Consider the following 23974-nt stretch of genomic DNA (forward strand, 5'->3'; position numbering starts at 1 on the left):
GGAGCAGTGTGAAATGTGTCCTACTCGCTTTCAATTTAGGCGAAATTTATGGTGTTAATTACAGTGTATTATACAATTTCAAAAAATAGGGTTGAAACAGGTAAAAAAAAAATGGAGACATAATTTTTCTCCATGTTCAATGACCTCTAAAGACAGTCCAACCACTCACCAAAAATTAACATTTCAAACCCACAGAAACCACATAGGCCCCCTGACTATTAGGTGAATGTGCAATTTTTTTTATTGAGACTAATTTTATTTTATTAATTGGTTTATTCAAAATATACATGGATTTATCTAAACAGGCATAGTGTTTCATATATGCATGTGTGTCATATTTACTTTATTCAGATTTTTTATCATTGTAAAATGATATATTGATAGACACTATTAATCCTGAGGGAAATTCTGCACACACACAGCACACGAATAGTGAACAAACAGAAACCCAGAGCAGTGGGCAGCCCCCAGAGCGCAGTTGGGGTTTAGGTGTCTTTCTCAAGAGCAAGGTTCAACCACTCCCCACGCCCACATTTTTCCTACCAGGAAGGGATTGAACTGGCTGGCCTTTTTGTCACAAGTCTGATTCCCAAACATTTAGTTTATTACTTTTTTTTTTTGCCTGCGTAAATGCCAGTATAAGTATCAAGTCTTTAGAGTGTCATCAAAGTCTATATATATCTTTCGCACAAACATATGAGGTCTCACAGATCTCTCTGAGAGAGTCCCATAGTCCATTTGGTAACTTGTGATTCCATGACCCAAGAGAAAAAGTACCGCCAATGATCTTCTTCGAGTTGTTTATTAACAATCCCTGTGCCTCAGGATCCCTCGTCCCCTTGTTGGAATGACTCAGCAGACTGGCCAGGGTTTGCTGACAGGAAGCATGCTGGTTAATGTTACATCACAAATCTTGAATGGCCTGAAATCTGACCTTGGGGCAGTGGGGAGAAGGGAGGTGCTTGGGAGAGGACTGGGAAGTGAACACACGGAGGTGGAGACGTGAAGACACTTGGGACAGAGAGGAAGGTAAGTGCAGTGGGTGAGCTGAGGTTGCTTTGGATGTTGTCAGACACGTTACTGTGTGCTGCAGTGTCTGGGTATGCACTGTACAGTGTGGGTCTGCATGCACTTGTTTGTCTGGGTGAATGGACTCACAGGTTTATGTGTGTGTGTGCGTGTGTGTGTGTGTGTGTGTGAGAGAGAGAGAGAGAGAGAGAGAGAAAGAGAAAGAAAGAGAAAGAGAGAGAGCATTTACTTTAGTGCAGTATGGCAACATGCAAGTTCGGAGGGTGCTGTTTGAGTTCAAAGTTTGGTTTGTAAAATAGATAAGCAGTACAGACAGAGACAGAAAGAGAGTGTAGGACAGAGAGGTTGACATAATGAGAAGAAAGAAATGACATTCTGTGTATTAGGTCCTTTAATATGGTGAGGCAGTTTACTGACCAACCTTTTGTTTTCTTAGTCTGTCTTGGGTCAGTCTGCAGTATATATAAATGGTTACATTAATACATGTCACCAGACATTAACAATATGGTGTTCAGTCAAAGATGATAATTCTCCATAGAAATGTGTCGTTATGATACAGAACAATTCAAACAAACCTTGGATGTTAAGTGGCATGAACTGAGGGATAATTAGGGGACTAGATACAATTGAGTGTTACAGGGTGTCATGGGAAATTACAATAATACCAGTATATTTGAAATATTGAATGTTTCCTAGTCTTTGGAGTGTGATCAAGTTAATTAACTCCACAAAACTGAAGTGGAAATCAGACGCTGCTGGAAGTAACCTATTAACCAGCCAGTGAGACATGAGTTGAGTTGGTATTAACAGTGAATGTATGTTTTGTGCTGCTGCATAGCTGTAGAGAGGACTGCTGGCCATAAGAGTAAGGGAGAATGTGTTTGTTGATGTTGAGAAATAAGAAAAACATCTCCAGATAACACATGCAATTAATTTCAAGTTCTGTTATTTTACAAACAACACCTTGATGAGCAGTGAATCTAATGCCAAATCCACAGCCCAAGGTAGAATATGCTGAAACGTAAATCAGGTTTCTGTCAATCAGGTTTGTAGGCGCCAAGTCAGGGCCGGCCCGAGGCGTTGTACATACTCGACGCACCCGACCGGTAGCGCGACACCGTGACGTCAAAATGACGTAGATCTTGCTGGCGCGCCAGGACTTTAGCCAGGTAGCGCGAGGTAGCGCACCACCAGAGCCCGTTTACGGAGAGCCGGATCACTCCCTATTAACTCCATTGTACCTGCAATCTGCTGCAGTTCCGCTAGGGGCGATCACGAATAAGTGCAAAAACAATGGGGGTCTATGGAGCTAGACGGCTAAATGTGTCTCTTTCACCTGGTTGTCGTTGAAAAATCGAAGATTGGATTGTGGTTTCTGCAAGATCAATATGGATTATAGGTCAAAAGTTGAATGAACGAGTACTTACGTCCTTTCGATTTCTTACAGGTTGGGTCGTTGTTGCCCACAACTCACTAGCTTGCTGCTAATGAATGACGTCATTGACGCATTTGAAAGGCTTTTTAGAACAAATAAGTGACTCAAAAAATATAATATTGTCTGCCCCTTCTTTCGCATGCAACATTCCAATTTCTGGCCAAAAAATTATATCCCGAGAAAAGTGGATTTGAGGGGTACAGCTTCATAGACCTCCATTCATTCTGCACTTATTCGTGAGCGCCCTCATGTGGAACCAGAACAGGAACTGCAACCAGTTCAGAAACCGGAAGTTTCCCGAGATGATAAGTTTTGCTATGCAGTTATGGTTGAAATAATAGCCCATCAGCGCATCTCTAGTGTGTGTGCCTCTCTCTCGCTCAGAGGGGAGGGAGAGGCTGAGGGTCGATCCAGCATGGATTCTAAACTCTGTGGTGGATAGGATCTACAATTAGGTGTTAATAATATTACCACGCTAGGTCGAAGTACTCCAAGTGCTATTGCGCCACACATTGTAGTTCTCCTGTTTATTCGCTTGGAAAATCGCCACGTTTCATGTTGTGTGACGTACACATTTTTTATCAACTACTCGTGCAACTGTATTTAAGTAGGGAAAATGTGGAGGTGTTTGATTACTGCTATGTTCCTCTCTCTACGGCCACGGCAGAGCCCGCTAGCATAGCAACATGCTAACACATTCGCGCCGCGCGACAGAGCGTTTGAGTGCACCTACCGGCGCGGGAGAGGTATGACTCAACTCGTGAAAGTTAAGGTAAGAACATATATTACTGATTTTGGGTGGCGTGTTCCTTTAAGTTAACGTAAATTAAGCTAAAAAAAATGGCATAGTTCTCCTTTAGAAATAACAACTTCAAACCAATTTTGTTTTCATGTATGTGTGTCATGTTTTGCTGTGGATACAAAAAGGTATTTTGTGTAAATCTGTGCACGTTTTGTTGAATGGGAGATATGGCTGACTAATTAACAGACACTATAATGAGTCAAGTCAAGTAAAGTCAAGTTTATTTATATAGCGCATTTCATATACAGAGGTCATTCAATGTGCTTTACATAAACAAAACCAAATAATAACTAGAAAATGTAATTTCGAGGAAATTACCAGTGCATGAAAATATAAACATACTGTATATTAACATAAAATGCAAAACAAACTTTTATTGGATAACAGTTGGCAGAAGTCATAGTTGATAACAACTGACAGTTGAAATGGCTGAACAGTTAAATAGTGTGCCTTATATGCTTGTAGAATGGAGATACACAGAGAGAGTTGGCCTAATTGAGCAGAAAGCAGTTAATACAGGTGCAATCAGTTTAACTAGCTTTTTGATGGGACCTAGTTGAGCAGCTGGAAGTTGATACAGGTGCAAATCAAGTTAATTAGCCCATTATGATGTCATAGTCACCATACAAAGTCTATGGGGAAAAATAAGCTTGTGTTTTATTAATATTTCAAAAAGTATAAAGTTTACAAAATTGAAAAATACATTCCTTAAGTTTCCTTTTCAAGACCTACGTTACAAAGTTTGAACAAAGTTTCTACGTTAAACGGTTGAAGCTGAATTAGACGCAGAAATTTGGTGGGAAGAAGAAGAAGAAGAAGAAGACTTCGGATAACAGAACAGTGCATTTTCATGCACTGTAATAACAAACAAAAGCATAGAAGGGCAATATAGTCAAAGAATAGTTCAAAAGGTAAAGATCATAATAAAAAGAAAACATAAAACACACAAGGTAAAATCATTTAAAAAACAGAGAATGATTAAAAAGACAAAATAAAAGACACAAGGTAGAATAATTTTCAAGACAGATTCAGAAATTATAACTCAGTGCAGTTAGCAGACAGCATCTGAGAACAGTTTGGTCTTAAGTCTAGATTTAAAACTGGCTACAGTTGGGGCCTTTGTAATGTCATCCGAAAGTTGGTTCCAGAGCTGAGCCGCATAGCAGCTAAAAGCTCCTTCACCATGTTTAGTTCTAACAGCAGGTTTTACTAACAGGTTTTTCTCCTGAGACCTGAGAGGTCTGGAGGGTGTGTACTGCTGAAGCATGTCTGAGAGGTACAGTATTTAGGTCCTGCTCCATTAAGTGATTTATAAACAAGCAGTAGTGCTTTAAAGTCAATTCTGTGACTTACTGGAAGCCAGTGCAGGGACTTAAGAATTGGAGTAATGTGGTCAGTTCTCTTAGTTTTTGTGAGAACCCTAGCTGCTGCATTTTGTATCACCTGAAGCTGTTTGATAGTCTTTTTAGAAAGGCCTGTGAAAAGTCCATTGCAGTAATCAACCCTACTGGAGATAAATGCATGAATGAGTTTTTCTAAATCATCTTTTGACATCAGCCCTCTAAGTTTGGCAATATTTTTGAGGTGGTAAAAAGCTGATTTAGTTATCGCTTTCATGTGGCTGTTGAAATTTAGATCACTGTCAATTAATACACCAAGATTTTTAACAGTATCCTTTGCTTTCAACCCTTTTGTGTCAAGGACAGTGGCAACCCTAAGTCTTTCCTCCTTTTTACCAAATATAATTACTTCAGTTTTTTCTTTGTTCAGCTGAAGAACATGTTGAGACATCCAGGTGTTGATTTGTTCTATACACTGACACAGAGATTCAAGGGGACCATAGTCATTTGGTGACAGAGCTAAGTAAATTTGTGTGTCATCTGCATAGCTATGATATGAAATCAAATTATTTTGGATGATTTGTCCGAGTGGGAGCATATAGAGGTTGAATAATAGTGGCCCCAAGATCGACCCCTGGGGATCACCACAGGTCAAGGACGTTGGTGTTGAGGTACAGTTTCCAATGGCAACAAAGAAACTCCTTTCTTGTAGATATGATTTCAGCCAGTTGATAACTATGCCTGTAAATCCAACCCAGTGTTCTAGTCTGTGTAATAAAATATTGTGATCAACAGTGTCAAATGCTGCACTAAGGTTCAGTAGCACTAGGACTGATGTTTTACTTGAATCTGTATTGAGGCGTATGTCATTTAAAACCTTGATGAGAGCTGTTTCAGTGCTGTGATTTGCCCGGAAACCTGATTGAAAGTAATCAAAATACCCATTTAAAGTTAGCCAAGGTGGTTAGTTGATTAAAGACTACTTTTTCAATAATTTTGCCAATAAAAGGTAGATTGGATATGGGCCTGTAATTGTTTAGCATGGAGGCGTCTTCTGGTTATTCTTCTGGAGAAGTGGCTTTACAACAGCTGTTTTCAGTGACTTAGGGAAAATGCCAGACAGCAGTGATGAATTTACCATGCGAAGGACATCTGCTACTATAAGGTGAAAAACAGTAGAAATTGGTTGGCAAAATGTCTAAGCCACATGTGGAAGAGCTGAGCTTCTGTACCGTTTTTTCATGTGTGTCGTGGTCTATCAAGCTGAACTCTGACATCAAGTTAAGTTTCCCTCTATTTGTAGCTGGAAGTTCCAGATGTTGAATTAGTAATTGAGTAGATATGTTGAGTCTGATTTTGTCAATTTTACCTTTGAAAAAAGATGAGAATTCATTGCATTTATTAGTTTAGAGAAGTTCTGGCGCTAATTGTGAGGGGGGATTTGTGAACTTATCAACAGTGACTTGGTTGTGTGTGTGTGTGTGTGTGTGTGTGTGTGTGTGTGTGTGTGTGTGTGTGTGTGTGTGTGTGTGTGTGTCTTTGTGTATCCTGGGTGATAACATCGATATATGGTCTTTTGGGCCCCCACCGTCAACTTCAAGGCAGCGCTGCCTGGAAGGCCCTAGGGTTAGGGCAGAGGTGGGCAAAAATACATCAAAAACTATGTTGTTACAAACTACAAATACTGGCTCATGAAATGTAATAAAATAAAATACAAAATACTGATGTGAAAAATGCAAAAATACAAAAATACCCACACAATAATCATGGTATTCCAACTTAACTACAAGAAACTACAAGGTGTATTACTGAGAATGTATCCCCAAAAGACAAGAAATACTATTTTCTGATTGGCTGGCAGAGGGCTAATAATTCTGTACATTTGGCCTCCTATGAAGTAGATCTGGTAAAAAAATTTTTTAAATATGTATTTAAAATACATCTAATTAAAATACTACCCATGTCTGAGTTAGGGTCAGGGTTAGGGTTAGGCAAGGCAGCGCTGCCTTGAAGTCGATGGTGGGGCCCAAAACACCATCAATCAATAACATCCTTCAGCTCAACTGGTAGAATTTGTGCTAACAATATAAAGGTAATGGGTTTATAGGGAACAGAATAGGTCTGAACTGAAGGTCCCAAGAGGGAGGGAGGAAGTGTGAGGGAGAAAGAGGAAGAAAGGGTGTGTATGCAACCAAGACCTATTTAATGTTAATTATTTATCCTGTGATATGTTGTGTCTTAATGAACTCTGTTTAAAATTGTGTCTTTACTGTGTCCCGAGCGCCGCTGTTGATGCAGGCAGCTCACTGCGCCGGGATTAGTGTGTGCTTCACCTCACTGTGTGTACACTGTGTGCTGTGTGTGTTTCACTAATTCACGGATTGGGATAAATGCAGAGACCAAATTTCCCTCACGGGATCAAAAGAGTATATACTTAAATGCCAGAAACACCTCTAACTATTACAAAGGTTGCTCTACCTCCCAATGTGACTATGTAACTAACTGAAGACTTTAAGTTAATGACTAAGTTCCTTACACCTAAATATGGTGTCTAAATAATTTGGTCATGAGATCAGCATGACAATTGCTTGAATCGGTTTATCATATTATAGCCTAATGTAACAACCTGCTGACACTGGATCTAAATGCAATATATCTGTAAGACTGAGTCCCTGTTTCGAGAGAAGGCTGACTGTGTTTGGTTTAGACACCCTGTTGAAAGGGAAGGCTGAGTTCTTGTCCTGCTGTGATGGAACAGCAAATTTCATAGCAGTATAAGGAAGAAAGACAAACAGAAATAGAATTTTTGTCACACATGGATCCCAGCTGTTTTTCATTTGATTTTTTCATTTTGTAGGGGGTAGATGGAGGAACTTTCTTCATTCAGGGGATAGGTTATGTTTGAGTCTTTAAAAAAAATGAAGGCACAGTGAACTGTATGACCTGTGGTATAATGCAATATTACAGGATCATGTACAGTAATTTGAAATATTACAAGTGCAATCTAAATGGGATTAGGGATATGTCTGAGAGATTACTGTATATGATAGTTTCCTTGGAAACGTGTAAGGGTCAAGCAGTCACATACTTTGCATTAGAGGTGCTCTCAATAGCATTGAGATGAAATGGCCCAACATATCAATAGGTTACATCAACTCCATATGAAATCTTTTTCATAGCTTGAGCATGAAAATAATGGTTCACCTGATGTCAGTCATAACTCCTGACAATATTTGCTCAAGGGTTCTGTGCAATACATTCAGTGTTATTTCTGTGGTTGTGTATCCAATTAAAACAAAGTGTGAAAAAATAATTTTATTGAAAAAATAACAAGCAAATGTGTCTATGTATGTGTGTATGCACATCTCTTATGTATGTATGTGTTTATCTGCCTTTGGTTGTGTATTCTCAGATGGAGCTGTTAACTCTGCCTGCCTTGCATCGCATGGCCATCTGTGGTGGTACCCATGGCAACGAGATGACTGGCGTGTACCTGGTGCAGGAAATGGCAAGGCGACAGAAGGAGGAAGGGGAAAAGGCGTGGCCTCTACCAATCATGCTGGTGCTTTCCAATCCTCAGGCCATAAAGCAGTGCAGGAGATACAGTGAGACAGACCTCAATCGCTGTTTCACTAGCGCCATCCTCAGGTGAGACTGGGCACAGGAGATTTTACAGACAGCCTAGGCCTGACAGCAGATACACCCTGATATCTTTATATTTTTGCCCACAATTCATGTATGTATCAGAATGTGACACAACTTTTTGAGAAGTTTCATTGCTTTTTATTACAACCGTGAAATTGGAAATGCTTTTGTGTGCATTAAACAAACACAAGTATTTATACCACACCAAACATCTGTCTCCATTCTACTGACCAATGTCTTCTTCCTGAATAATTATCTTACATATTTCCCAATAGTACCCCAATCACAGACAGCTCTCCTTATGAGTTAAGGAGAGCACATGAGCTAAATGCCCTCTTGGGTCCAAAAGATAGCAAAGAGGCTGTTGATATCTTGTGTGACCTCCATAATACCACGTCAAACATGGGAGTTACACTCATCTCCTACTCTCTGGATGAGTGGATCAGTCTTCACATCTACAAATATCTAAAGGCAAGGCAAACATTTCCCTGAGTCTGCGATTTGCTGTTCAGAGATATACAGTACATTTGATATATTGACATATTGATATATAGGCGTACTCATTTCTTTTAAGAAATACATTCCAATATGATTTCTCGCAGGAATCGGAATTTCATTTAATTTATTCAATACAACTTTAATTTCCACTTAATTTGCAGATGAAAATGACCTCAGTGCCAGTAAGATTGTTCATGGTAAATATCCCCAATAATGAAGCATACTCCATGGATTCTGTGGGCAAGAATGGCTTCTGTAAGTTATATGCCATTGGTTTACTCTGCATTACATTTATGTTTGTGCTAGCTAGTTTTTAAATGCTTTATGAGTTAAAGTTATGCACGTTGTGGGTCTTTTACAGCACTAGAAGCGGGTCCACAACCACATGGTGTGCTCAGAGCTGACATATACAATTATATGAAGGAGGCCCTCGAGCTAGCAATAGAATGGATCAGCCTTTTCAATTCAGGTACCAAAATATGTTGCATCTTAACTTACCATATTTATAGATTTGTTTAGAAGCTGATGGTACAGGGTTGAAAGAGAAGTTAGTCAATTTCTGTAATTGTGCACTTTAAACAACGGACACTGAACACAACCCTTCAGAGCTTTGTCTTTTACTGTGATGTGATGTCTCTCCCAGGTGCTGTGCTAGAGGGTGGAGAGGTGGAGGCACATCTGTTCCATAAGAGCATTGATTATCCTCGAGATCCTGACAGCCAACAAATATCAGCTGCCATACACCCTCAACTGCAGGTGTGACATGGAACATCTCAGGACACATTTTAGATAGTTGCTGACTAAAGGGGACTTACTCTTAAAGAGCCAGATCAATATAATAGCATCAGCTGTTTTCATGGAACAACTGCTGGAGTGAATATTCTAGTTTAATGGCATGGAATTTCAACACTTCTATACACTATAGACACTATCCACACTATAGATACAATAACAATATTCAACAATGTTTATTAAATCATATTAACAAATGATATTATTAATGAATTTATTGGCACCATTTCCAGTTTGACACTGTAACGGCAAAGAGATAACACTACATGCAGCATATTAATGCTGAAAGCATGAAATTCAATGCAGTTACATTGGTACATGAGTAAATGGAGCAGGAGCCACATTTTGAAATGAAAGCATTACATAATGGACAATCTCTGCTCCCTCTAGGACCAGGACTTCTGCTGTCTAAAGCCAGGTGATCCCATGTTCCAATGCTTCTCCGGGGAGACTGTGTGTTACAAGGAGGAAGAGTGTCTCTATCCCTTCTTTATAAATGAATGTGCTTACTATGAGAAAGGCATCGCATTCCACCTGGCTCGCAAGACCACCCTGAAGATTCCCTCAGTGAAAGTGCAGATTGAGGACAGGGGAACAAGTGGATGAGCTTAATGATAACAAAATGCAAAAATATGCATAAGCACATATTGAAACTAAGCTCCACTCACGCTGCACAGTATATTGGCCAACTTGACCACATCACCTCAGGGGAAACAAGTGTAAATGTAGATAGTTTTTCTAATTGCACTTCACAAATAAATCTCAGATTATATGAAATGTGCCTACAATTTGCAATATTTTGTGATTTCACAGGAATATTGTCTTATTTGCCTACTTATTTCAAATGCAAATACATTAATCTCCATTTTATATTGCAGAAGCTACAGCATCAGCATTAGGTCTACTATGTTGTTGTCTAAAGAGGTCAACCAGTATAAAATTAAAAAGCCCCTAATACCCCGATCATGGAAAAACACCCAAAAGCCTATCCGCTGGACCAGAAAAAAAGACACAAAAATGGTGAGAAACATTGCAAGCCTGGTATTTATTACTAACAACAGTGTTCATTTGAACTGTATAAAGTATAAAAACACATACAAAAACTCACTATTCAGATTATGTAAACTCTTTGAAGTGAGGTATTTGTCAAACCGATATTAGGTTATTGCCAGCACGCAGAAGAAATCCGACTTATTGTCTACTTTTCCAAAGTTCTATCAGGCTTCCAACCACATTTACAATAGTCTGGACTGGTGAAAACACACTCACATATACAAAACCAAGTAGAGATCTCACAAAAAGACACAGGTTAACTGGAGTGGCACAGCTAGAAAACAAAAACAAATATAATCTCAATAAATACTGAAAACATTAGCAAAAAGTGGTGTGCTGTCCATTTCTAGGCATTCAATACACATGTTTGACCACAGTGTGTGAAATATTAACCACATGACAAACCCAAATAGGCAATAGCAAGTACAGTTTCAAGACCACAAAGGATGTTTAACAAAAAAGTGCAACCAAAAAGAATTATATCCACAAAACAGCAGAAAACTATTTAGAGAAGAAAGAAACATAAGGACTAAAACAACTCTACTGCATCGTTTGCTTAAAATATCAAAATGAGAAGGCCAATGTTACTGCATTTTATCCCTGTAAGGGTATGAAAGCACATTTGAGGGAAAAATGCACATACAAAAAAGGAAAATGTAAAATAAAAGATATATACTTCAGAAACAGGAACTCACACACACACACTTAACATTCCACCACACAATTAAGCATCAACATAGGTACATGCTATAACTAAGTGACTTCAGGTGTGCTTATGTTATGTGTTCTTAGCCGGTCCTATTTTAGCAGTGCTACAATAATGTAATTGGCTTGTCAATAGCACCACTATTCAGCAGGTTTTCATCTCCAACTTCATTCAACTCAACCACATACTACCCACAATGTAGTCCCATCCAAAAGTAGGGGTGCCACGATTCTCCAAATCCTCGATTCGATTTAATTTTTGATCTTAAAGTCATGATTCGATTCTATTTTCGATCTTTTTTAAACATATTAATATTAATGAATTCCTTATGTTATTTACTTTTTTGGCCTTTTCCTATTCTGTTTCGGGGCTTTTATTTTGAAACTGTTCCAACCGCGAGGTTGTAAACAGAAAACATCAAACAGAGACATGAACATAGTGAAATGAAACAACACAGAATGATAATTTGATTGTTTCAGCACACTACGACGAGACCCAAGGTTAGTCTTCATGGAATATGTACTTATCAATGTGCATTTTAAGCCTTAAAGTAATTTTGGATCGTAACTAGAGCCTACTTGAGTAGGCTAAGTTGATGTTAATTGACGTGAATGAACGGAATAATACTTTCACACCATGATCTCAGAGTAGCAAAAGGAGCTTTTATTTCGGTTGGTTGATGTGTATATTTAACTGGCTGCAGCCTAATATTAGACGCCGCAGTTCAGCTCGTGTGTGTGTGTGTGTGTTGGCATGGCATACATGCTGGACGTGACATTGGGGGTGTGGCTACATCGTCGATTCTACCTTTGAGTTTGAAGTTCGAGATTGAGAGGTAATAACGATCGATTTCGATATAAAATCAAAATCGTGACACCCCTATCCAATAGTGTCATCAACATAATCGAGTCAAGATTTAACAAGTGTAAAAAACACATTTCATTAAAAAAATTAAAGACTCAAGAAGTTAAGTGAGATTACATAAACACAGCTTTTCGGTCTTCAATTGTGTGCATAACACATTGATGTATTTGTACACTCTTAAAACGAATGTGCTGAAAAAACTTGTATTGTTTTTAACACATCTCTGTGTACAGATCAGGACAACAATTTGTGTTGTTTCCTTTTTTAATTTGTTACAAAATATGTGTTGAAAATAACACAACTTGCGTTAAAAACAACACAACTAGCGTTGTTTTTTAACACATCTCTGTGTCCAGATAGGGACAACACATTCATTTTAAGAGTGTATGTATTAATCGGTCTAACCATTCCATCCATCTTGGTGTTAAAAATGATAGAGCTGAATTTTATGGGATAAATACCCTCATGGTAGCAGTCTGCTGCTGCTATGGAGGTGTACTCTTGCTTGGATGCTTTCCATGATGTTCCCTTGCACCAGTAAAACTTAAAACTGCTCAAGGGATTTACTGCTGAACAAAAAGCACAGATGTGCAGAGTTCTCTGGCTACATTTTAGTCATATACCTGAGAGCCATCAATCACCCTGTAGCACATTCACAAACCCAAGAACTAAACGTATCCCTGCAAATATTTCCCTATTTTTGTATCTTACATTTTATTCATAAGATAACTGATCTCAAATTTAACCCCAGACTACGATTAATAAATTACCTATTTGATTGATTAAGTGAAAGAACAGCTGGACAGAATAAGGGATGAAGGATTAAAAGCAGGGTTTCAGGAAGTTAAAAAGGACTAGAAGAGTAATGCTGTGGAAGCTTACAGCTGTTCACATCTTCAGTAACCCCAGAGTGAATAGTTGTGGAGAGAAGCTCTTCTAGAAAAAGACAGCTGACAAATCCACTCCCATTAAGGGCCATGGTCTGGGCAGGTTTGCTGATGCTGCCGTTTCTTAGGCTACCCGGTAAGCCGTCATGCGGGTGTAACTCTTTCGGTGGCTGCAGGCGGCCCACAGGAAGAGGGCAGCGGCCATCATCTGGAGTGGCGAGGAGATGAGTGCCAGGTAGAGCGACCAGCCTAGAGAGCGGTCCACGACCTCTGGCAGCGGTGAGACGCGGTGCAGCAGGTCCATACCCGCCAGGAAACAGCACACTGTTGCTAGGGAGCACAAACCTGAGGAAGGTATCAGCAGGACAGGGTTGGCATGAGTATTGCTGCATAGGTGTGACGGGACTCCTAATCAGTGATGCCAGTAATGCGTTACTTAGTATTAACGAGTAATCTAACACGCTACTATTTCCAAACCAGTAAAGTTACTTATCCAAGTCACTGTGCGTTACTATTTTTTGTCGTTTTCCTTAGTAAAAAGATATATTCTTTGCTTACTTCTTGTCTCACCACGCAGCGACACAAACGTAAACAACAATGAGGGGAGGAGAGAGATGCGCATTTTAGCTATATAGTCATTATTTTGAGTTTGTGTCAGCTAAACATGACAACATTAAGGTACGTTGTACACTCTGTGCTGGCGACAAAGTGCTGTCTAGCTAGACATCCCAAGTCTCTCAAAGTTCTGGGAGTCTCCCGCATATTGATAACGGCTCCCTGACGCCCGCAAATTAGATAAAATCTCCCGAAATCTAGAGCGACCAAGAGGGCGCACGCCAGACCGAGACTTCAAATTGTGTGTGCATCTGAGTTTAGTGTGTAAGTGTCTAAGACAGAGAGCATCCTGGCCTGTTTCAATAAATCAACCTATCAGTTTTCAGTCTCCCGAACTAAATTAATCAGTTCAGTGTATCTAGGAACAGGAGTGTCAGGGCAGAGTCAGTGCCCCCCAAAAAGGAACATTTAAGACCCATTTGACATCAGACTACATGAAAGTGTACCCTTGTCTCATAAGGGTAAAACATAATGTTAGTCTTGCACACTGCACTGTTGTGCACTGTAACTGTGACTTTAATGTTGCCCATGGAGGGTTAAACAATTGCAAAAGACTTGTTGAGTTGTAAATGTTACTGCTGAAAGTAACTAATAAAGTAACTTGTAATCTAACTTAGTTACTTTTAAAATCAAGTAATCAGTAAAGTAACTAAGTTACTTTTTAAAGGAGTAATCAGTAATCAGATTACTTTTTCAAGGTAATTGAGGCAACACTGCTCCTAATACAGAACTTTTCCTATTTTGTATGAAGGATTTCAGGATTTGTTCCGCTTAATTTTAGTTTGTTTTGAGGCTATTTTAGCAAAACTTGTATGATGTATTTGAAATCACATTTTTTTTATTTTTGTGGTATGAGTAGACTTGGCACAATTTGAAAATTATTTGGATACATATTCTCTAAAGCAGGTCCTGGTCTTAAAGGAACATGCCGACTTTTTGGGACTTAAGCTTATTTCCCGTATTCTCCAGAGTTAGATAAGTCTATACATACCCTTCTGATCTCCGTGCGTGTAGTTACTTGGTTTGACGCACCCACTGCTAGCTTAGCACAAGTGCCTTGAAGTGGCCGGCTTCAAATAGCCTACACCTCCCAATAGTGACATAAGAACTCCAACATTTTCCAACTGCAAGTAAGGGGCTGAGACCGCACAGCCTAAGCTGCTGAAGTGCCACGAGGGCACAGCAAATGAACTTCAGAAACAATACATTTAAGCTCCCGATATTCAGACCAGCCAATCCTCCCGAAGCTCCCGATTAGCCACTCCCGGCCTGTAATAGCAGAATCAATAGGCTATGTGTTGCACAAGGCTTGCACACAGTCGCAGAACTCTACCGTTTTATAAATCCAAAATAATCGCACACACCAGACTTATGTGACGCTGGTGCATCCTCCAACTCCGGGCTGCCTTCGTTATCGCTCCCACTTGCCATTTCTACACATGATCTGCATCACTTCACACCTCCGCTTTCACGCGAAAGGGAAAAAAAACTGTCTGTGGTCACATATGCGCATGAGGCTACATTAAGCATGCATGAGATCCAAATTCTCTTTTATACTACAAGCCATAAAAGCTTTAAATCAGTCAAAATAAGCTAGATGTCCAGCTGGCCTGGTCATACCCAAGGGTGTATAGTGTATTGTAGTGTGTGATGTATGTTCTTCATGGTATGTCTGTGTCTGATGTATGGACTATTTGTTTAGTGTCATATGTCTGATGTCCTGTCATGAAGTGCCTTGCGACTGTGCCGCAAACCCAACTGCCCCACGGGGACCATAAAGTTATCTACTACTACTACTACTACTACATGAACTGTCAAAACCGTACGATGCACACATGCTCCAAACAGAGACAAGCGAACCGAATGGTTTGGATTTTTTTTCATGAACCGTGCCACCCCTACCTAGCAGAGTGTAGCCTACACGCATCTGTACTCGTCTATTATTTGAACTCATTGGCAAAGTAAAACTAACTTCACCGTGGTGTCAATAGTCAACGACAAAATAGTTACCGTATACACAGTTAATTACTTTCACTATTGACTGACAATGGGTTACCATCGAAAACATAGCCTGAAAAAAAAAACACAATCACCCCAATAATATTCAAATGACTGAATAAAAAAAGGTCAAATATTATATCCTGCAGAGGAGTTGCGTTACGCATAATGCGTTTCAGTGTCTTATCTTATAGTATAAGATAGCAATTTTTAGATAATACGCCAAGACCACACCTTAGGTTGTTAATTGGCACATCCATGAGCACATCGTGTAATAAAAGAGAAGGACAAGGTGAAAAACTCGAGTGTATAATAGGAATACGATTTGCGTTGGGACAATAATATGCTTTGTGCCAGGTTTTGTGTTGCGAAAATGCTGCATCACATAAAAAGTATTAGACATTAAACAATAATTAACAATCCAAGTTTATTTTCACATTCTTTCTGAGACAGGGTTTCAAAAGAAAGAGAGCAGTAGTTCTCACCAGCCAAAAGATGTAGCACTCCAACAACTGATGTTGGGGTAAGGCTGCGACAAAGGCAAGCGCAGACTCCAATGAGGCCACTTAAGAACACCAGCCCTAAGGACACCAGAGGCAACAAGAACTGGCACCTCCACAGATCTGAACACAAAGAAAAGAGAACAATCAGCCTTACATATGAGCCAGGCCTGTGGCTTTGGACTAGGTAACTAAAATGATCCAGATGATTCAGACTGGTTTCCACTAAGACCACCCAAAAAGGCCAGTTCAAAAACTAATGGCCAGGGTCTCAAATGTAATTGTGAGCAAAAGCTGTTGGGCAAGTAAGTTTTCCTTACACAAATTAAGCCTAGTCCTCAAATAAAAAGAGAGATTTTCATTGAAGTTATTTTAGTGCGGGACTATGCTTACTAGGATAAATGGGAAACCAGCATATTATATTTGGATTATTGACAAAATAGTGTGTGTCATAGTGCTTAGACTCACAGGTGCGGATGAGGTCCTCTCCAGTGTTATGGTTCCCAGGCTCTCTGTACTTGGCCTCAAACTGTTGTGGCAGAGTAAAACTCACACACTGCGTCACCATTTTGGGTTCTGAGGAAACAAGTAGTTCAAACAGCATTTTAAGTGAAGACCCATCAGCAACATCATCATTCTGACCAAAAGAAACCTTATTAACTTTATGAAATATGCTTGTAAGACTAGGTTAGTTAAAATAAGAAGTTGCTGGTTTTTACAAGGTCCTTTTCTGAAGACTAGGCTACTTTCTGTTGGTCAATCGATTTTCACAATGACCATCCCTTTCAAAGAGAAGTTGTAGGCCTACTGGAAGAAGTTTCTAAGGCTTTTCTACCTGGTTCTTTGTACCAATGAGAATCGACAGGCACGAGAACACAGCGCCACCAGAGACCAAGCGTTCCATTGAGGCGAAATAGCGGGTCGCTGTACGTCTTCTCGTCCATCTCCTCTCCAAGAAAGTCCTCCCTTAAGGTCCGCAGCTCAGAGGCATTGCTGCTATCATGACTGATTGGGGGGCTATGGTACTGACACCAATGCTGCGTGCCCACCGCTACCGACAGGTATACACAGGCCAGCAGACTAAGCACCGACCCAATCACAAGAGCCGTAGCGTAACGGTTGTCCACCATAATGGCCAGGGATGAATGTGTTCACAAACTTGCAGGTGGTTTTGTGATGTCCGCTTTAGCTGGCACTGACCTGAATTTTGAGAAAAAGAACATTACATGGAATTACATTTCCGTCGACCACATCCAAGTGTATCCAAGCTATTATGACTCTACCCTCTTGCATTGCGCAATACATTATTAAAAAGTAAACGTCAATGTCAAATATAATGGAAGAAGGTAAACAAATGATTTACAAGTTACAGGTGTGGCCTAAAGAAAGAGTTGCTAATATTCTGTCACTTGATAAAAGCACGGGCATAGGCTAATGTTAAATGACAATGCCCAACTAGCTATAACTGAAGACCCCCACCTCCAATAGAAAAAAAAAAAAACACCTGGAAAGTGGTGCTTAGGTCAATTTGAGTTTGAGACCACTAACGTTATAACTTAACCTTAACATTAACGTTACTAAGGCGAGGCAAGCTAACGTTAACGTTATAGATGAGTTAGCTATCTGTACGTTAACGTTAGCGGCTAACTCCTCTAGCTCGCCTTGGTACTGTTATAGTTATAAAGAGATCATATAAATCAAGCAATGCACGCAAACAGTGCTATTACAAGAATTATTATACGACCAGTCTGGTATCCTAACGTGCTTAAAACAGCGATATCGAGCTTACTTTGAAGGAAACATCTGTTGTTAGCTGACAAAAACGTTAACGTTAGTTGGCCACACGTAGCGTAACATAACTTAATGGACACAGACATCTGTTTTCTTGAATAACATAATCTTACCTTATCGCAAATGTAGACCATACACAACCTCACAAATGCAGTATCATAGCCTGAATCGGGTAGCTAGGTCTAAATAATTTGTGGAACTATCTACTGACTTGCTAACTAGTAGCAGAGCCCGTCTACGGACATTCTCTCCTAGTGCTAGTCATAGGTGCTAGTATGCAAGTTTTTTGTTGGGTGCGTTCCCAGTCTATGGTGATTGCGTCATTCTTCCGACCATAGATATTATAAAGCTTCCAACTGCACGCGTTCTTATGGTTCTTATCTATGGTTCTTTGAAGTCGGAATGTGGGAACAGCTATTTTTTTTTACAGTCTATGGACTGGTCTATGGGGGAAAACATGGACGACAGTCACGACACCGTATCGATATACATGCAACATAGATAGGCCTACAGAAACCTATCTATGGACGACACAACAAACGTTAAAACATATTACTTAATAACTTAAAAGTTTTTCCTTGCCTCTGTTGCTCTTGGGTGCTCCTTGTTGGTGCCCCACCCCCACCTTTCTTATGCAGCCCTTGCCACTTAATCTACTAAACCGGGTAAACCCCTCTTCTACTGCACCCCCCCCCCCCCCCCCCAACCAGACACCAGACATCAGACATAATTTCACTGCATTTCTTACTTCCAGTAACTATATGCATGTGACAATATACTTCCTTGTATCCTTGTAAAACATATTACTTAGGCCTACTTATTAAGTAGGCTAGATTACTTACATTACTTAATAAACAAATGTAGGCCTATTTGCTCAAAAGTATGCACGAGGCACATGGGAAAGAAGGATGCTGTCAAGAGACAAACTGCAAATTGCCAAAGTTCATAGGCCTACTAACATTGGACATCAAAGTCAGCATAGCCAAATTGAACTACAAAGTCATGATGATTCTACAACTGGGAAACTGATAACAAATATTCCCCAAGTTTCCCAGGTTTTGTTCCCACATGAGAGCTCAGGAGTACCTCTGGGGAAAATGTTTTAATCCAGCTCTTTGTGTTTCAAGTGGGTGTGTCTCAAACATCACATCACAGAGGCCCTTGTAAAAAAACAAACAAACAAAAAAAACAGTCATTGGGTAACACACTAAATTGTCTCATAATGAAGTGATATGGTTGTAGTAGGCTTAGTTCATTGCATCATGACACATGTGTAATTGTGATGAAAATAAGGTTTTTTGAGGCTATAGTCTCATCTCAGAGTTGTGAATAAATGGGTGGGCGGCCGAAGATGTCTAGAAATTAAACTGGGCCTTAGTAGTCTTAAGTTTGGAAACCTCTGAACTAGAACATGCAAGAAACCTTTTGAGGTGTGCTATCCACTGTGTCCTAACTGTACACACGTTTTGTCTGTTTTGGAGGATTGTCCTTCTTAATGTATATTGCCCACAAAGCAAGCTGTTTTCCATCAGCCAAGCATGCTTGGGTGGGTAGGCGTTTTGTTGTAGGCATATAGAGCAACAGATCATGCAAATTGCCTGTGTCATCAGTTTTACAACAGCTGTGAAAACAAGCATAACTAAATCTTTAGCCGGAGTAAAAGTTGTCAATTTGTTGCACATAAAACCAAGAAAAAGCCTGAGGTCCTATGTTGTGCAATAGCCCAGGCTATGGGTTAGCCCTATGGGCCTACAGTACACCAAGCAACGGATGAAAACAAATCTGCTGAAAAACGTTGATTAGATCAATGCATTTGTATTATTGTATGATCAAACAAATTAAATTATTAAAAAAGCCATTCCTGTTTGTCCAAGGTCCTGCATGATACAGCAAATGTGAAATTAGGCTTTTGTTCAGCTGGACATTTCCATCATAATCGGTTAATTGGTTTAAAACAATTGTAGTAATAGTTTAGGCTACTGTTAACTTTAACTTTGTATTGTTGTTATTTTTTATGTCGCTTTGGACAAAAGCGTCTGCTAAAAACCTTAACCAGTTATGGGCCTGTAGTTGTTCAAGATTGAAACATCCTTTTCTTCTTTTTGAGTAAGGGCTTTACAGTTGCTGTTTTCAGAGACTTGGGGGAAATGCCAGACTAGTGATATATTAACAATTTGAAGCATGTCTGTAGCAAGAAAGTGAAAGACAGATTTGAAGAAGTTGAAAGGCAGAGTGTCCAAGCCGCACAAGGAAGATGTAAGATTTTATACAGTTTTTACAGGGGTATCATTGTCTATCAGGCTAAATTCTGAAATCATGGTAAGTTCTCCTCCCTTGGTTTCATGGAATTCCGTTTTTGGGGGGCCATACAATAATAAATGAATTTATGTGTACATTTAGTCACTGTAAACAACTGGTCTGTAGATGGCCAGACAGTTTTCTCTGAATATTTCGAGAACCGTACCTAGGATGACCTATTATTTTTTGTATATTGGCCTCCAGGGGCCATGTCAACCCATCCCATATGCACTCATGTGATGTATAGCGCCACCTAGTTAAAAATTAAAAAGCAAAAACGAGGCATTATAGTCGCAGGTATCTTTGGCTGACAGGTTCAAAACTGCAAGGAATTTGAATCATTATGGCACCCTCTGAATGCATGGCAAGTTTCGTGGAATTCCGTTCATTGGGGACCATACCATAAATAGACCTCTAAAGTTCGCCTACAAAAAAGAACCAAAACGGCCATCTTTGCCCATATAAGGAGATCCGGTTGTTAATTGAAGCTAATTACCTATGGCAAGTTGCATTGCAAGTTAGCTCTGGGGTAGCAATAATCTAAGTGTGCCGCCTTCACGTACCCGAGATCACAGTATCCACTCGAAGGCAGAGGACAAAAGTGTGTTCAGGAAAACGTCTCCATTTCAGACTATTTCATCCCCGCGAGAGTTTAAAAGATGCGATAATTCAAAATCCCCATGTTATTTTCCCATAGGAAAAATAGCCAGATACCGGATGTCAAAGATGGCTGCTTTTTTGTAGGCGAACTTCAGAGGTCTATTAATATATGTGTAGGCTACATTGTGACTACACATGCACACACACACTCATGAACACACGCAAACACAAACATAATGATACATGCACACACATGCAGGCACACACACACACACATAAACAAACACACACAGACACACACACACACACATGCACACACTCATTTACATACACACACACGCACACACTCATTTATATACACAAAAGCTGCAAGAATAGGGGATGAAGACAAATTGACAAACGTGATTTATTTTTGTGGAGAGCAGGACTGGGCAGTGGTCACATTTTGTACCGCTCTGTTAGCCTAGAAATCTAGACGCTTGTCAGGCTACCGCTCTGTGGTACTGTACATCTTGTTTATATTCAATTTAATAATATGCACCTCTACTCAACAGTAGCAGTAATAGACAAAACATAATACTAAGTCAAGCACATTCACATGCTACCCCTGTAAATTTTGCCTACTGGAGGTGGCCAGAAACCTTATCTGGTGACCATTGATTGGGACAGTAAGGAAAATGTTACACCCATGTACCACATAATTTACCAATTAATTTACTGACCACAAAATACCCCTTAATAGGTCAAGTAAAACAGGAAACGTGAAATGTTAAAGGTGCTCTAAGCAATGTTGGGTAACGTCAACCTCTGTTGAAGTTCAAACAAAATAAAGAGCTAACTCCCACTCCCTCCCCCTCCCTCCCGTGTAATTGAAACTCTCCTAAACGTGCATCTCGTCAGTGATTGGCTGGAACACTTCATGTTTTTATGGTCCAAGCTGGACCAAGTTGTTTTTATTGCTGTTCTTGGAGCCTGGGCTGTCCACAGAGAACATGTTTTTTTTTTTTTTACAGTGTATTCTGGGCACAGGCAGCTGGCGGATGGTGAGGTCATGTTTGCTCTATGTGAAAAAAAATGTTTTAGCTTAGAAACGGCGTAACATCACTTAGATCATCTTTAAGATAAATAGAATAGAAAAATAGCATAGTTAAAAGTCTATTGAATGTCATCCGCAAAAAAAACTTGTCAGTGTTGCTCGTCTTGTGCACCATTGTATTATAGGTTTTCCGGTCTGTCAAGAGATCGTCATCATTATGGAAGACAATTAAAGACAAAATCTTGTTGTTCTGACTGTTCACAATATTGCTCTTATACTTTTATTTACTATTATTCTTTGTTTTTGTTTATAAGCACATTGAATTACCACTGTGTATGAAATGTGCTATAAATAAACTTGTCTTGCCTTGCATATATGACCGCTAACAGTTGACAGCTGCTACGGCATTATTTTTGCTTCTGATTCAAGTCGTTCACAAAATTTTAGTTCATTCATTAAAATAAAGATGTGCTTCTGGTATATTTTTGCCATAGGATGTCAGATACCATCATACTTACTTAATCATTAAAGAGCACATGATTCACTGGGTTTATTTGATCTAATAACACTTCTTTTAGTCCTTGAGCCAGAGGGGTTGGTCAGTACAGTCTGAGGGGAATATGATTTTTGGCAAGGTGCATTGGTAGTAGTTTTTTGTGTTATCACCCTGTGTATATTATATGTTTATGCAGGGATATATCACAGGTGAATAGACTAAAATCTAATAGATATCCCCACACAGCTATTTATGTCAATATTTTTTGTATTGGAAGTTTTCTTAAATATTATGTGTAAATATGTAAATGGGCCATTATCTTATATGAAATATGCAATAATTACATTTAAACATACATTTCATAATCAAACATACATTTCAAGTATAGAAATATTAACGATAAAGCTCCTTAACATTGGATAAAGCAAACATTTTCAATCTGGTGCACTTTGAAAATAAATTCAGAGGTTAGACTTTCGCTATGGAAATATTTGGGAAAGTATGATGGTGATGATATTTGCATATGTCTTATGTCAGGATTTATATATACAAAAAAAAAAAAAAACTCAACAGCAACTCTGACTGCATCATCAACCTTGATATTAAAAACCTATAGTCTCATTATTATTTTTCTTCATATTTTTGCATTAATATCATTTTAAGCACGCCAGTAGAAATATTCATATCTGTGTAAGTGGGGTTGTCTGGAATCTGGCAATATAAGATCCATGATGGTCTATGGCTAAGCAATTTACAAAAATGCATGTACTGACATGAATAGTTTACATGAGAATATTATAATTTCGGCCCAAAGTTGGAGCCCATGTAGAATTTTGTTGCAATTTCTAAACCGGATTAGTTACTCAGGAACCAGTTACTGCTTTATATCCTTGTATTCAGTATGGTCTCACAGTTGAGGGTTGATGTCAGAGTGAAAACCAAGCCACGAAGCCGAGAGAATTGTTTGTAGACCTACGACACAGGATTGTGTCAAGACCAACATCTGGGAAAGTGTACAAGAACATTTGTGCAGCATTGAAAGTGCCCAAGAGCACGGTATAGCCTCCATCTTTCTCAAATGGAAAAGTTTGGAACATACAAGTCTTCCTATATCTGGCTGCTCAGCCAAACTGAGTAATCCGGGATGGATGGCCTTGGTCAGACAGGTAACCAAGGACCCAATGGTCATTATGAATGAGATCCAGAGTTCCTTTGTGAAGATGAGAGAAGCGTACAGGACTGAAGGTCTGAAAACTTTCCGGTTGCACTGTAGGAGTATAACTGGAAACGTTAGTGTTTGTAAGTACAACTGAAGTAGAGATTGGTAAAGTTGTGAATATGAAGATAGTAGTTTTTTTAAATGGCTGTCGGCAGTATTTTGATCTATTCAAAATACACAAATTCAAAACACCCACTGTAATAATATTTAACTCTAATATGTCAGAAATGAAAAATAAAGAATTTTGAACCTGACTTTATCCAGTGTTAAAGTTTCTGTACTTATAAAATGTGAAAGCTGTGGAAATTTTGTGGCGATATCTACAGTATTAGTTAAACAGCGAGTAAATCACACATTAACAACAACAGGG

General features: G+C 39.3%; 2 protein-coding genes across 3 annotated transcripts; one reads left to right on the top strand and one right to left on the bottom strand.

Moving 5' to 3' along the window:
* The first annotated feature begins 944 nt into the window (after positions 1-944).
* LOC143134336 (N-acyl-aromatic-L-amino acid amidohydrolase (carboxylate-forming) B-like) lies at positions 945-10371 on the top strand. Of its 2 annotated transcripts, none has more exons than XM_076294661.1 (7): positions 945-1029; positions 8019-8254; positions 8527-8722; positions 8911-9004; positions 9111-9218; positions 9393-9505; positions 9932-10371. In XM_076294661.1, exons 2-7 carry the CDS (start codon positions 8019-8021, stop codon positions 10145-10147), a joined length of 963 nt encoding a protein of 320 aa, XP_076150776.1. In that variant the 5' UTR covers positions 945-1029; the 3' UTR covers positions 10148-10371. The 2 variants fall into 2 exon arrangements, with proteins under 2 accessions (XP_076150776.1, XP_076150775.1); XM_076294660.1 differs by lacking the exon at positions 945-1029 and adding an exon at positions 3160-3236.
* Positions 10372-10567: 196 nt separating this feature from the next.
* cldnd1b (claudin domain containing 1b) lies at positions 10568-18211 on the bottom strand. The gene is made up of 5 exons (XM_076294662.1): positions 18069-18211; positions 17000-17364; positions 16633-16740; positions 16150-16287; positions 10568-13396 (listed from the first exon to the last, which is right to left on the bottom strand). Exons 2-5 carry the CDS (start codon positions 17292-17294, stop codon positions 13176-13178), a joined length of 762 nt encoding a protein of 253 aa, XP_076150777.1. The 5' UTR covers positions 17295-17364; positions 18069-18211; the 3' UTR covers positions 10568-13175.
* Between the last annotated feature and the right edge of the window lie 5763 nt (positions 18212-23974).

The sequence above is a fragment of the Alosa pseudoharengus genome, unplaced genomic scaffold (genome assembly GCF_046254945.1).
Source record: "Alosa pseudoharengus isolate Yale_2024_CS ecotype anadromous, Long Island Sound unplaced genomic scaffold, YU_APseudo_1.1 YU_APseudo_1.1_scf_2, whole genome shotgun sequence".
NCBI classification, from domain to species: Eukaryota; Metazoa; Chordata; class Actinopteri; order Clupeiformes; family Clupeidae; genus Alosa; species Alosa pseudoharengus.